Source organism: Triturus cristatus, chromosome 11, assembly GCF_964204655.1.
Source record: "Triturus cristatus chromosome 11, aTriCri1.1, whole genome shotgun sequence".
Lineage (NCBI taxonomy): Eukaryota > Metazoa > Chordata > Amphibia > Caudata > Salamandridae > Triturus > Triturus cristatus.
The window spans coordinates 583,024,512-583,037,737 of NC_140594.1; the positions used below are offsets into that span (position 1 = coordinate 583,024,512).

A 13,226-nucleotide genomic window follows, 5' to 3' on the forward strand; every position below is an offset into this window, starting at 1 on the left:
TGCCATGTTAAACCATAGCTGCCAGCACAACTAGGATCCTTCTACCAGCACATCCAGGTCCATCCCAGCAGCGCATCCAGGCCAACCCCACTGCACTATCTCCAACCACACCCAGGATGTTTCCCTGCACACCAAGGGTCCCGTCCCACCCCATGCTCACAGTGCCTACCCTCCTCCCACTGGTACACTTTTGGCATCTTCCTGAAATACAACCCGGACCGTCCTGTAGGGTTTGTCAGACTGTAGAAAAATAGATAGCGCAATATTCCTGCCCCATGCATTATACAATGATTCTATCCATCATGTACTCTTGTAGATATCTTGCAAGGTGGAAAGTGAATTCAGCCCTCGGAGTGGCGGCTGACAAAAAACATGGGTGTTCTTTGGAATGCACATTTGGGGCTATGCGTATGATATGGGCGTGGGCCGGTAGATGGGGTTAAATATTCATGACATCGGTGTTGGAGATGCACCTGTACATCTGATTATAGCTATACCAGTTTTCATGCTCAATCATTCAGATGAGAGGCGGCCCCTGCTCCAGCAGTGCCCATATTTAGACTGGTGCGTGCCACAGCACGGCAAAGGGACTTTAGAACATGCCAGCCAGAGTGCAATTACTACTTATTGGCAATCTTCCTTTCTCCTTTTCTTCTTCGTCCCAGTCACAAAAACATGAGGTGAATTTCACCTAGGGTTGCCACCTTTCCAAGAAAGGAACATGGTGGCCACTTGTTTATGTTTTGCTGTTTTGAAACTGCCAGCAGGTCAAAGGTGAAAAGTATCCATGTAAAACGATCAGGTTTCTTTTGTAACATGCCAGTTATCCCTCTGTTGGCTCTAATCATTCTGAAACAATTAGACAGCTTTTAATAATTTTGAACTAATTCCTATATTTGTTTGCTAGTTTACGTTTAAGTTTTAGTAGGAGAAGAAAACATAATTTTCCTGCATTTCCCAATATTTTTACTATGGCAACCGCAGTACTGCCATCAAGATGGAAATCCAAAGAATATGCTGAGTAGGCTGCCTTCCTCCCCTGCTGGCGACAGTGAAGGGGCGACTTTCCAAACATTCTTCTGGAAATATCCAAGCCAAAAAATGGTCAATTGACTCGGAGGGGAGAGTGGGAGCTATGAGTGGTATGAGGAACAGTAGGACTAGGAGTAATGACCATTACCAGTAAGTAATTGGGGCATTGCTTCCATGTACCTCTTCCTTGTCTCAGTCATAACATTATGAGGAGAGCAAAGCTTGGAACAAGAGGCCATTCATTAGAAAAGAAAATCCAACCAACACTCTGGGACTTCTACACCCTAGCCCTCATTTATGGCGTTTTCCCATAGGGCAGCGTAGCAAATCTCCTTGCTGTGCTGCCCTATGTCAAAGGGAAAGGGCAGGAATGCACCGTATTTAGCTAATACGGTGCCTCCCTGTCCTTTATCCCAGCACTGGTGCCGTTTTCGGGCCAGTGCTGGGGCAACTTCCTGCACAAAAACAATTCCGGGAGGCTTTTTCCTCTTTCTACGTGTGCTGCAGAATGCAGCACACATGGAAAGAGGAAAAAGAGGAGAAATAAAGTTATTTCTACTCATTACGCCTTCCCTGGGGAGGGGTAAGGTTTTGGTGCATCACGAGTTTTACATGGGTTTGTAATTCTGAGGATGCATCAAAATCCCTGGGTGTTGCGTGGGAATACCCACCGCAACGCCCATGGAACACCTTCTAGTGGAGAGTAAGGCCATGCAGCGAATTGCGCTGCCTTGCCTTAACTATGAGGCTATTCAAATCCATGCAAAGTGGCATTGCATGGCCTCAGAGATACGACGATTTCATGGTTTTCAGCGCTGGAGCATCAGAAAAAGTGACGCTATTGTGATGCTACGGTGGCGCAAATATGCCTCCCAGTGTTTACTGATATAACAATTTATCAAAATTAATCTTGCGTAGAGGAACCGAGAACCCCAAAGCCAAACATTCAAACCATTCCTTCTCAGGCCCTGAAGTTGATAGTGGGAAACAAATGTGTTATGAGAAGCCCAAGTGGCCACTTGCCAGATTCCAGAGATAAATATTCCTTTAATTTCAGACCAAGAAGCTAAAATACTCCTGGCGGAATGAACTTGTATGCCAATAGGAAATGGGTGTCTCCTAAGGTGTACGTTGAAGCAAAATTGATCTAATACGTATGCTGATAGAAAGAAATGAAGCTTTACGTCCCTGCTCAGACATTCCAAAAGTAATACAAATATTTTCTAAAGGTTTAGGACTGCAGAAGGTGAGTAAGAATTGCTCTGCACACATCAAGGAAGCCTAAAGGTTTTTTGTATTCTGAAAATGGAGTAGGGAGGAACAAAGGAAGAAACACCTGCTGAGATTAGTGAAAAGAAGAAAAGACTTTAGGATTAAAGAAAGCATCAGAATACAGGATAACCTATCCAGAAAGACAGAGTATAAGGATTCTTTGTACAGAAGCTCAGATAGCTACTCGCTGCATTTAGAAGGGATTCCCACCACCGAAAATACCGTCTTCATAGGTAGGAAGTTAGGTCTACCTTAGATAGAGGATCAATAGAATGAGATTGTAGGCTTAAATTACAAAAGGCAAATCGCAGGGATGTGTCGTGCGATGAGAAACAGGCGGTTTAAAGACAAATGTCTCAAATGTTGGGAAACTAGAAGTGTACCAGACTCTTTTTCTAAACCACTCTACGGGATGTAGAAGGCTTTGGGCCAGATGTACGACCCTTCTTTGCTGCTGCAAATGGGAGATCCTCCCGTTTGCGACTGCAAAAAAGGGTAATGGCATGTACGAATGCTATTTTACGAGTCACTGATTTGCAAAATAGCAGTTGCGACTTCCGCTATTAGGAAGGGGCGTCCCTTCCTAACAGCGAGTCACCATGCCATTTACAATTGTTTTGCGACCGCATTTGCAGCTTCAAAACACTCGCAGTTTACCACCTACTTAAAATGGGTGGTAAACCATTCGCAAATGGGAAGGGGTCCCCAGGGAACCCCTTCCTGTTTGTATGTGAGAAAATATTTTTAAAGCAGGCAGTAGTCCCAGTGACCACTGCCTGACCTTAAAAAAATAAAACTGAAAAGTTTCATATTTCTTTTTTAAATGCATCCTGTTTCCCTTTAAGGAAAATGGGCTGCATTTAAAATAAAACGACTGCTTTATTTAAAAGCAGTCCCAGACATGGTGGTCTGCTGACCCCAGCAGGCCACCGTACCTGGGAGTGCTAGCCATTCCTAATAGGGTCGCAAAATGCGACCGCTTCATCAATATTCATGAGGCATGCAATTTGCAAGCCCATTAGGAATCGCTAACAGTGTCTGAAATACTGTTATACATCCCAATTTGCGAGTAGCAAATGCGACGCAAATTGCGAGTCGCAAATGCGACACAATTTGCGAGTCGCAAATTGGAGGGTCATACATCTGGCCCTTTATTTGCTCCCCGCAGCTATCTTAAATTGGAAAACTGAAATCCTTCTGATGAAAATGTCCAAATAGGGAAGAAAGACACAGGATAGAGGAGACCACTTTTAAAACAGCCCAGTGTCGGAAATAAAGCTTGAGAGTAGAGGGATGTTAAGAGAGCTGACCACCTTGAGCTAAGTGACTGGAAAGACCCAATTTCAACCTCCAAACTGATATTAACAGGTTCTATGGTATGTCTTGGTGCCTCTTATTCCATCTTTACTCCAATCACAGTCTCCAAGGTGGATGGGTTGCTAGGGCTTGCAGGAGGAGTGGAAGCAAACCTCTCTGGGCCAATAGGAGACGATTACGATCACCATCACTGATTAACTCTATATTCTTGCCAGTAACTGAGCAAGGAATTGAATTGGCAAAAAGGTATACAGAGTCTCCTGAGGCGAAGGAGAAGATAGATCATGTATCCCATCAGCAAAAGAAATGCTTCTTTTCTGATGCTGAAAAAAAAGCAAAGAAGTGTGACGAAAAGAACGCCTACATACTTTATCACACATTCACATGTATACATCATGATGGCAGGGTGGCAGTTCCTTGAGTATCAATCAAAATGGACAGTAAAGAAGCAATTCTTCAGAGAAGTGAAAAATACAAGAAAAAGAAGGGTAGCCACTGAATAAAACACACACAAATGAGAATGATAAGAAGGCCAACCAGAAGCAAGCACTGGAATCACACAAAGCCCACAGTCAGCACTGGTATTGTCCACAATAGATTTTTGACAAGAAACAGCTGAAAGCAAGACCTAACAAGATAGGCAACGTGTACGCTATTTTTATAAGCTCCTTGGATTACTGGGATGGGAAAGTAAGACTCTCTATTAATGCTGATGATTGAGTTGTGAATGTAAGCCATTTCATAATGGGGCTGGGTTCCGTTAATTTAGGTTTTTTATTTGTTTTCTTTGATTGCAGGGGCCCAAATTTAGGGAAATACTGGCCATAGAGATTCAGGTCTGAGAAAAACTCAATTTTTAGCAAAACCTCCACTTAGCAAGCTGTGTCAGGAATCGTTCAGGCAAAGTGGTATTTACAGATAGCGACAGACGTCCAATTCGATTGAAAGGAACACATGAAGAAGGTATAAATATTGATAACAATGATGTTTGTAAGACCTACAGAAGAAGTATGAGCAAAATTTGGTTTGTAGGGTCTCCGAAGGACCATTGAGGTGATTGTGTCATGTTACATAGAAGTTAATCCCTAGGAATGAAAGAAGAAGAATCAGGCTTATAGGAAAGGGTTTGATGTGTTTAAACTTGCTTTATCAGATTTGAAAGGGCGCTAGCTTGAGATAATGGAGAGGATGCATGACCCCAGCTACTATTAAACCAAATTCTTAAACTTATTTGTAAAGTCCAAACTGGGTTATTAAGTTAAGATTTTTTTTAATTAGTAAGAATTCTGATCAGATCCATTCATGTCTCATGTTGCTAGCCCCTAGTACTGTCAAGCCATTTACATCCCAGTTTTGGTACATGCTGAAGTTTCAATTGATGGCGTGGTGAGAAGATCTAAGTCTTACTTCAGAGTTGGAAACATTGGCACAGATCACATAGATGGGATTTATAACATAGAACTATTTAAACAAGCATTGTCAAAGCCAGTGTGCATGGTGCTAGCTGCCAGCCTTTTGACTTTGTCAATGTTTTGCTATGCCACTGTTTTGGGGGAACTTGCTGGCCATTGCCAATATATAAATAGCATGGCTAAAAGCAAAAGTATTTTTTGGTCTCAAAAAGCAGACATTGCCAAAGTAGTCACCGGCTCTTGTTAAAGGATAGAATGCCATCACTGACAGTGAAGTTAACCAATGACTTAACTGGGCTGACTCACTGCAGCATGCTGTATGCTGTAGTGGGCAGAGCTAAAATGTGAAAGACATTGCAAATGTCCGGCCGATGGATGAAGAGGGCTGACCTATAAGTAGGTATAAAATACATATAAGTTTAGCAAAATTTAAAAGGTCTAAGCCGTGGTACTCATAGAATGGCCCTTGGGCTGCAAGCAGCGCTCCTGACCTTCACAGGAGGCCTCTAGCCGAATGACTACACAGGGCTGCTGTTTACTTCAGAAAGCACTAAACATTCAAAATTATGTTAAATAAACAGGAAAGTGTTTGTTTACATGCTAACTGAATTCAAAGAAAAGGAGCAAATAAGGTGTCCTGCAAAACTTAATTTAGGAACACATTCATTTTTCAATATATCTTACAATAAACATGTAAAAAAATGATAAGGTCTCTTCAAAATTCAAAAAAGTATTTCATTAACATGCAGAAGAAACCTTACACCTTAGTACATCAAAATAGATACGTGCATTCATATGTATTTTATTTTAAACTGATCGTTTTAAAAATGAGTGTAGAAATATTCATGCCTCCTCTCACTCTGACATGAATGTCAATAGTGAACTTAGAGGCAAGCCAGTTGCAATGTGGAACCCTCTGGGTTGCCAGGGTTGTTATTATACATGGATAACTTTATAATATATTAAAACAAGAGGTATGTACAACATATGTCCTGAACTCATGTATTTCAAGGTGCTCAAAAATGTCATCATGAAGAAATAGGAGGCAAAGTGAAATCAGGAAATTGCCTAGGCTCAAACAATTGGGTCAAGTGAGGAAGCTGGGATTGATCATAGGTCTTCTTGTTCCACATTGTGCAATTCTGTTTCATTTCAATTCAATAATAAAGCGACTTCCTTTTCACACTTGCATCTCCCAAGGTAGAAATAGCAATCAGAAAAGCTTACCCCAAGGTGCGGAAGAGATATAGCAATTCAGGTAGAGAATAACACAGTATTGTCAAATCTATGACTTTACTATAGACAATGGGCTTAATTTAAAGGGCAGTATGGAAAGAAACCCTCAAAATAACTCCATGACTCACTGACCACATCATGTATGTGATGCGCTTTTCCTACACCCCACTTAACCCCCCCACAAAGCCCCACTCCCACTGTGCTGCCATTAATGTGACCCTCGGGCACACCACAGACAATAGAAAGGAAGGGCCCTGGGGAAATGCTTGAAAGTACCTAGAGTCTAGGCCAACGCCAGACATAACGAGGTGAACCTGGAACTCAATTGAGCTTTATCATTGAAATGTAGCAGTTTAAAAACAAATTAACCTGCACTGCCCTCTCTGGTCAACAGCTGCAACAGCAACTTCAAAGTTACAAGAAGACCTCACAGAGGCAGGAAAAGTTTGATTATTCCTTAGGAAGCTAACACCACTCACCGTTTGAGGGTTATTGAGTGCATTAGGTCCACAGCATGTGGCAGAATCAGACTGATTCTGCCCCTACCCTGTCGTGCTCTGCAGACCCTCTTGGCCCTTTTGGGCTGATCGTCGGAGAAATATTTAGAGGCTTGAGATGCAGAGATATTAGCAGTTCTGTTCGACTGACAAATGTCAATCTCCATAGCTGTCAGTGCCCGCCATCTGGTGAGTGCTCTGCTCTGGGTGACTGAAAGAGCTCACTCAAGCTGTGCGAGTGACTGCCCACGTTAATTTTTGGATACTGTGAGCTAAGACACGGAAAAGCAGAAAAGAGAGAAAGAAGGAGCAAGAGGAATACAGTGACAAAAGGTGAAAGAGGGGATGAAACAGAACAAACAAGAATGAAAGATGGAAAGATGGACTGTAAGGTGCTGGAAGAAAGAGGCAATAGGTGGAATCAAGACTTTGGTACTCTTGGCATTCAGAAGCAGTGGCATTTGCCTTTCGACAATTTCAGTGGCAGACTACTACGAAAAACTTAGGGACCCACAAGTTTTATTATTTTACTACTACGTTGGACCATTCCCCATTTTTGATAATAAATAAACTCTGCAAAATTTGTCCGAACCTTAATATGGAAACTGCCCTGGCAACCCTGTGTTTATTAAATCAGCCCCACTGTCAAGACGGACGCATTTTTCTTTTATCTCTTTACACTAATAAAAGTTTGGGCACACGCACTGCGCTTTTACACTACTTAATGGAGCAAAGGGTTTGTTAAGATTATTTTAGCTTGGTCACGTGATCAATGCAAACAGGCACTACAAATGCAAAACGGAGTATTTTATTATCTTAAATAAAATAATGATTCACCAGATCCTAAGTTTTATGACCAATAAGCTGTTCCCACAAACAGCAATTTGCACTCCACAAAACTTTCTCTGTTAATGGATGGTTAATGTTCCTCATTAAAGTAATTGCTTTCACTGCAAAGTGCTGAACCGCTGCTTTCTAGCTTAATGTACTGTCAGGACGAAACTTTGCTCCTCCTTGGATTTAGCTTCATAAATAAGAATATTAGGATTTTAGATATTCTATTTTAGTCAAATCACATTTAGAAAATGTAAAACAATGAAGGGGTGACATGTTATTTTGAATTCAATTACTTTTAAAACTTTTTGTTATGGTTCAGTTATGCTCAGAAAGTAAGTGCATTGTAAATCTCTGTGTTTTCAAGAAGGTATATATTAATAGAAGTAGAGTTGAAAATGATCAGGCGTTGAATAGTATTCCAAGCCCCATTTCGAGTAGGCTGGGATTGGAGGCGGTAAAGTCTGGGTCGGAAACACCTGATTCAACAGCGCTCTCTATTCCAATTACAGGCCATTCTGAGTTTTCTGGTTTGGTATGCAGAGTAACGTGCTGGACCTGGAATTATTGGGCACAATACCGCATGTGTTTCTGATTCTAGGCCTGGTTCCCCAAATATTTTTCTTTCGCTTCCAGCAGGAGGAAAATGTGTGGGGAAACATATTGGATTTGACCGTGTGGGTCCCATTACCCGCAAAATCTCAAAATCAGGTGGGGAGGTATCTCCAATGGGCTTACCATTCCACCCAACTCAGGATGAAGGCATTTGGGTCTTGGTTGTGCTGGATATTTTAATCGATGTTTTGTCTGGAGGTTCTGATGCCAACTTTAAAGTGGGCATTTATCGTCATGTATTGTTAGGCTTATGTTCCTCTTTTACCGTGATGGGTATCTGGAGTCATTATTTAAGTTGCTTTGGTACAGTAGTCTGTATTTTGGGTTCTTAGTTTGTGATTTTGAAATAATGTTTTGGGTAAGCCTTTTCTAATCCAAAGTGTTAAGTATTCATCATGTATTTTTTGGGATATTTACTTATTTGAGTTAGCATTATTTGTCAATTCATTTCCTGGATTATTTTTAGGTATTTAATATTTGTTAAAGTAAGTTGACTCTCCAGATTCCAGCTATATTTTGAAGGTGGGACATATTCTTGGTGATTTCCCTTCAGGTGGATTTTTACATTCCTATTCGCTAAAGCATTAATGATCTAAGTACTCCTGGGTCAATGTCTAGTATAATACCAGGTTTATTTATGCAGTTTGAAATCCAGACCTACATACTTTGAAGAAGACCAAATAGCTGCTGTGGGATCTCAGCACATTAAAAACTGGATTTAGTTGAATTAGGGACCCATGATTCTAATCAATAAATTCCAGAAAATATTAATCACCAGTATGATCGTTGACAGACAAGCCTAGGACCTTCAAATAAGCATGCGCAGGATCAGTGCTATACTGCCAGCATGCCTAGAGCTAAATCAGAACATCAAGGACCATCTCTCTACACTCAGTACAATAATTACCACCTTCCCTGTGCACGGAACAGAGAGCATCACTCAGCATACATAGATGAATCCCACTCACATACAGGATCATCTGTTGACAGACATAGGACCGTCTGCCCAACTTACCAAGGGTCGGCAGACATTTGAATCCAGGATTATCTGCCAACTTACCCAGGACATCTCCAGTCATTTCCTTGGCCATTTGTTGGCAAACCTAGGACCATTCAACTATCACAAACATTACCATCCCATGCACAGCTAGGGCCATCCTTCGGCACACACAAAACACTAAGAGGGCAAATCTGTGCATCCCAAGTCACACGTAGTACCATCTGTGTGCCATCCCAGGACCACCCACTAACTGGTCAAGATTCTCTCCTAAGGTCCAACCCCATGGGGGCCTCTGCTGAGACTCCTAGGACCATCCCATCACCACTTCCAAGACCTACCCATTAATGCACCTGTGATAATTCCCTAGCACACACAGGACTTCACCCTGGCACACCAATGCCGACCCGGTACTGTCTAGCCTTCACCTTACCTCAAGTCTTGTTCTATCCACTCCAGGTGGGAGTTTAAGGCGCCCTCTGTTAGTCACCATTAGCATCTCATAGGGATAAATCTGTAAAGAGAAATTAGAATTAAGTTCTAAAGGTGGTTTTTAAGTGATCAAGTGAGAGAAAAAACTAATTACACTGGCTTTGCCAACTATTGGACTGAACAAGATATTTTTAAGCATAGTACCAACACACCACACCAATCTTGACACGTGACCTTTGCAGTTCTAGTAATATTTAATTAGCAAATATTCAGATTTTTCCCTACAAAGGGCAATCATGTGCAATTCACCTGCTCCTGGTCACTATATTACAATGTCCACCATGTTTAATCTATCCGCTCTTGATATTTTTCTTGACATCACTTTGTCCATCATTGTTGTCTCCTCTTTCTAAATTATTTTCCACTGACAGTGATAATGGCTCCTTTGTATCCACTTCACTTGACTTTTCTCATCCTTCATGCAGTATATGTGAAGAAGGGATCCATTAATTAGGTAATTATCACTTCACTTCCTACATTCTATAACCTCGTTTCCTCCACAAAGAGCTGACTAGCATGCTATGCATTATGTATGCTGCTGAGGTTGGCTAATGTAAAACCTCACAGCCTAAATTTGCAGGTTCTCAATTCTAGTGGGGGAACCGCCTAGCGAGAAAGAAACCATGGCTTGTTATGCATGACAACAAGAGGGAGATCCCTACTTTTAAGGAAAAGGGCACCAATTTAAGGTATCCACTACACAGTTTCGACTCCGCTTGGCATTGACTCTTACTTTTTGCTCCAGGATACTCGGAAGGGAGTTTCCTCGGTCCATCCGCGACCTCAGACCATCGCCATTCTGAAAAAGAGCAAAATCACAGCATGAAAAAGCTGCAGGGGCACCATAGTGTCAGCACTAAATGTTAGAGATGCAAAATATAATCTTTAGTGGGTCAAGGGATATGGGTGGAATGGGATCAGTCCTTACCCTCAATCCTGCTTTGCTTTGCTTTGCTATGGCCCAATATCACTTATCATCTAAACATGTTTCCGAATAACCTTAGGAACAACAGGGTGGTCGGAAATTATCGGATGCAATAATTATCACATATTCTGAGTTTTTAGAGAATAACATGCAGCTTACTCCACCAAAATCCACACCTTACCGTAAATACCATACACTTTTCCTCTTTTAAATTCTGGTAGGTTTCACATGCTGCAAATTAACAAAGGGTGAGGTCTTTATCACACCTGGTAAATACTGGGTGTGGTAAATTCCACACAACTGGGAATTCCAACTGAGCCTCTCAGAATTAGGGCCTAAGTATCAATGTTTAAAGCGAAGTTCGTTTTGAAAAGTGTTCGATTAGGGTGGAAGCAATAGAGACAAACCGCGATCAAAAGGATGAAAAGGAAGACAGGACAGCCATCTTTAATACAAGCAGCTGTCGAAAACCCAAGGGAGAGAAAAAGGTGGCTATCCCATGGACGACTGAAGACAAATCAGAGCCAATCGAGGTCTACCCATCACAAGACAGAAGAAAGTGACTTCAAAGTTAGAGGAACAGAACTTTCTAACACTGAAGGTGAGAGCCTAAAGGCAGAGGTGAAGCAGTCATTAGTGACTTGCATGCAGTGGCACAAGGGCCCAGACATATGAGGGCCGCACAGTACCCTAATTATTGCTATCCTGTACCACCCTGCCTGGAGCACAGGGGCATTTGCCTTGCTTACATTAGGGCCCATGGCACACTTTCTACGTCACTGCCTAAAAGGCACAGAGGAAGATGCTTCTTTATAAGACGAGTAGGTACACAAAAAGGGAAAGCAGACACGAGCAGCAGGAAGTAGACACATGATGGTAAGTAGGTTTGGCAGAAAAAGGCACCCTCTGCCCATCCAAATGATAGTGTTCATCACAGAACCTCTCTGAAAACCCCAAGTCTCAGACAATACCTTTGTTGCCATGCTCAATTGTTTCACCGACAGATCCCGTCATGAGATGGAAACGCTCTCCTGTTCAAAAGTCCCACACCCCACCTGTACGCTTTCCTGTTCAAAAGTTCCACACCCCAACTGTGAATTAAAAATGTACCCATTTAAAAGACTTACCTGAATTACTGGAAAAAAAAGAAAAAGAAAGAAAAAAGAATATTAGATATTTCAGACCACGATTTTTCCAACCACAAATCCTCACACAAACACAGCAGCATGAACAGTCAGCCCTGCATGCTATCTTTCTGAAAGTAAGATTGCCTTACCAATCAACTTCCATGTGTCACAGAGAACCCTAAATAATTGTCTCCCAACACCTTCCTTTTGCACAATCAACCAGACCAACAGCATCTGCAAACCACAGCACTTGCAGCTGCTCACCGCCTGTGATATCTAAAACAAGACAATGACAACAACTCCACAACATCCCTACTGGTAAACCACTCACTTTCCATCAAATACAAAAAGCTGCCCTTTGTAAGTATGCAAACAAGCACTTTTGCAATCACACCCCCCAATAAACATGCATAAACCAGACGTGTGCCTATGAACATGTACTCACATCACACAACTGCACACCGAGGTATAGTGTACATAGACTAATTTTAAGGGAAGGCAACTGCTTATTTGCTCTGCAACACCACCTTCTGAATTAATCTGACTCCATAGTGCTTTCCCTGTACATTCACAATTTCCTTCCTTCCCCACCCTCAATCCTGGGACAGGTTCGACCAATGTTGGGCATTACATTTTCTACCATATGGGAGTGCACCAACTTTGTCTGAGTACCAGTGAACATAGGATCTAAAATCAGCACCTCCTGATCACTGCACACTATGTAACCTACTGAGGAGAGAGAATGTTGAGGTGTACATTGCCGGCTGATATCCTACAAAAGTTACATTGGTATTTAGAGGATACATGCCAACTAGTCGTATATTGTGATGTTAGAATGCCATGGGTGCTTTGGTGGCATAAGAAACCACAAGACCAAATTGGTTTAAAAACTTCAGAAGAAAACAAACACTGTATTATAGGCTTATATACCTCGAACCTTCTAATATATATTTTTTAAGTTACATTGTAAATGAAGTAATTTTTATCGCCTTCGGTGTTAGAATCAAAACCTCATACACTTTAATTGCAGATACCCTTACTAGACCTTCCCTGTTCTGCATTAGATTCTCCCCTACTCACACTGTTACTATTTCATCTTGTACATCTGGTACAGTTGCGTTATCTATTATGAATTATACTACCATAAACATCACGATAGGTGCTACTACCGCCACCGCCACTGGTGGCACGTCTACCACTGCTAGCACAGCTATTTTAATTGCTCCTACTAAAATTACAACTACTAGTACAATTATTACTGGCAGACATGCCTAAGAATGCTACAGTTTCTAATAAAATTACTAGTTTTACTACTGTGCCACTAGTGCTCGTGTTGCTGCTGATTATTTAACTGATCCTACAACTAATCACGCTAGATTTGTGTTTTGTCAGATGTTTGTTATCGGGCCATCATTCCATACAGGTACTTGTGTGTGTCTTCTTGAGAACTGCAGCAGGCGATATGTTGGC

The 13,226-nt window shown here is 41.7% G+C and overlaps 1 protein-coding gene across 1 annotated transcript in view; it reads right to left on the reverse strand.

Annotated features, from left to right (window-relative positions):
• DMTN (dematin actin binding protein) overlaps positions 1-13,226 on the reverse strand; it is a 335,689-nt gene that overhangs the window by 12,209 nt on the left and 310,254 nt on the right. Inside the window, exons 14-16 of the mRNA XM_085633833.1 lie at positions 10,633-10,643; positions 10,438-10,503; positions 9,646-9,726 (exon numbers count right to left, since the gene is read on the reverse strand). Coding sequence (XP_085489959.1) covers positions 9,646-9,726; positions 10,438-10,503; positions 10,633-10,643 — 158 coding nt within the window. The remainder of the gene's footprint in view (positions 1-9,645; positions 9,727-10,437; positions 10,504-10,632; positions 10,644-13,226) is intronic.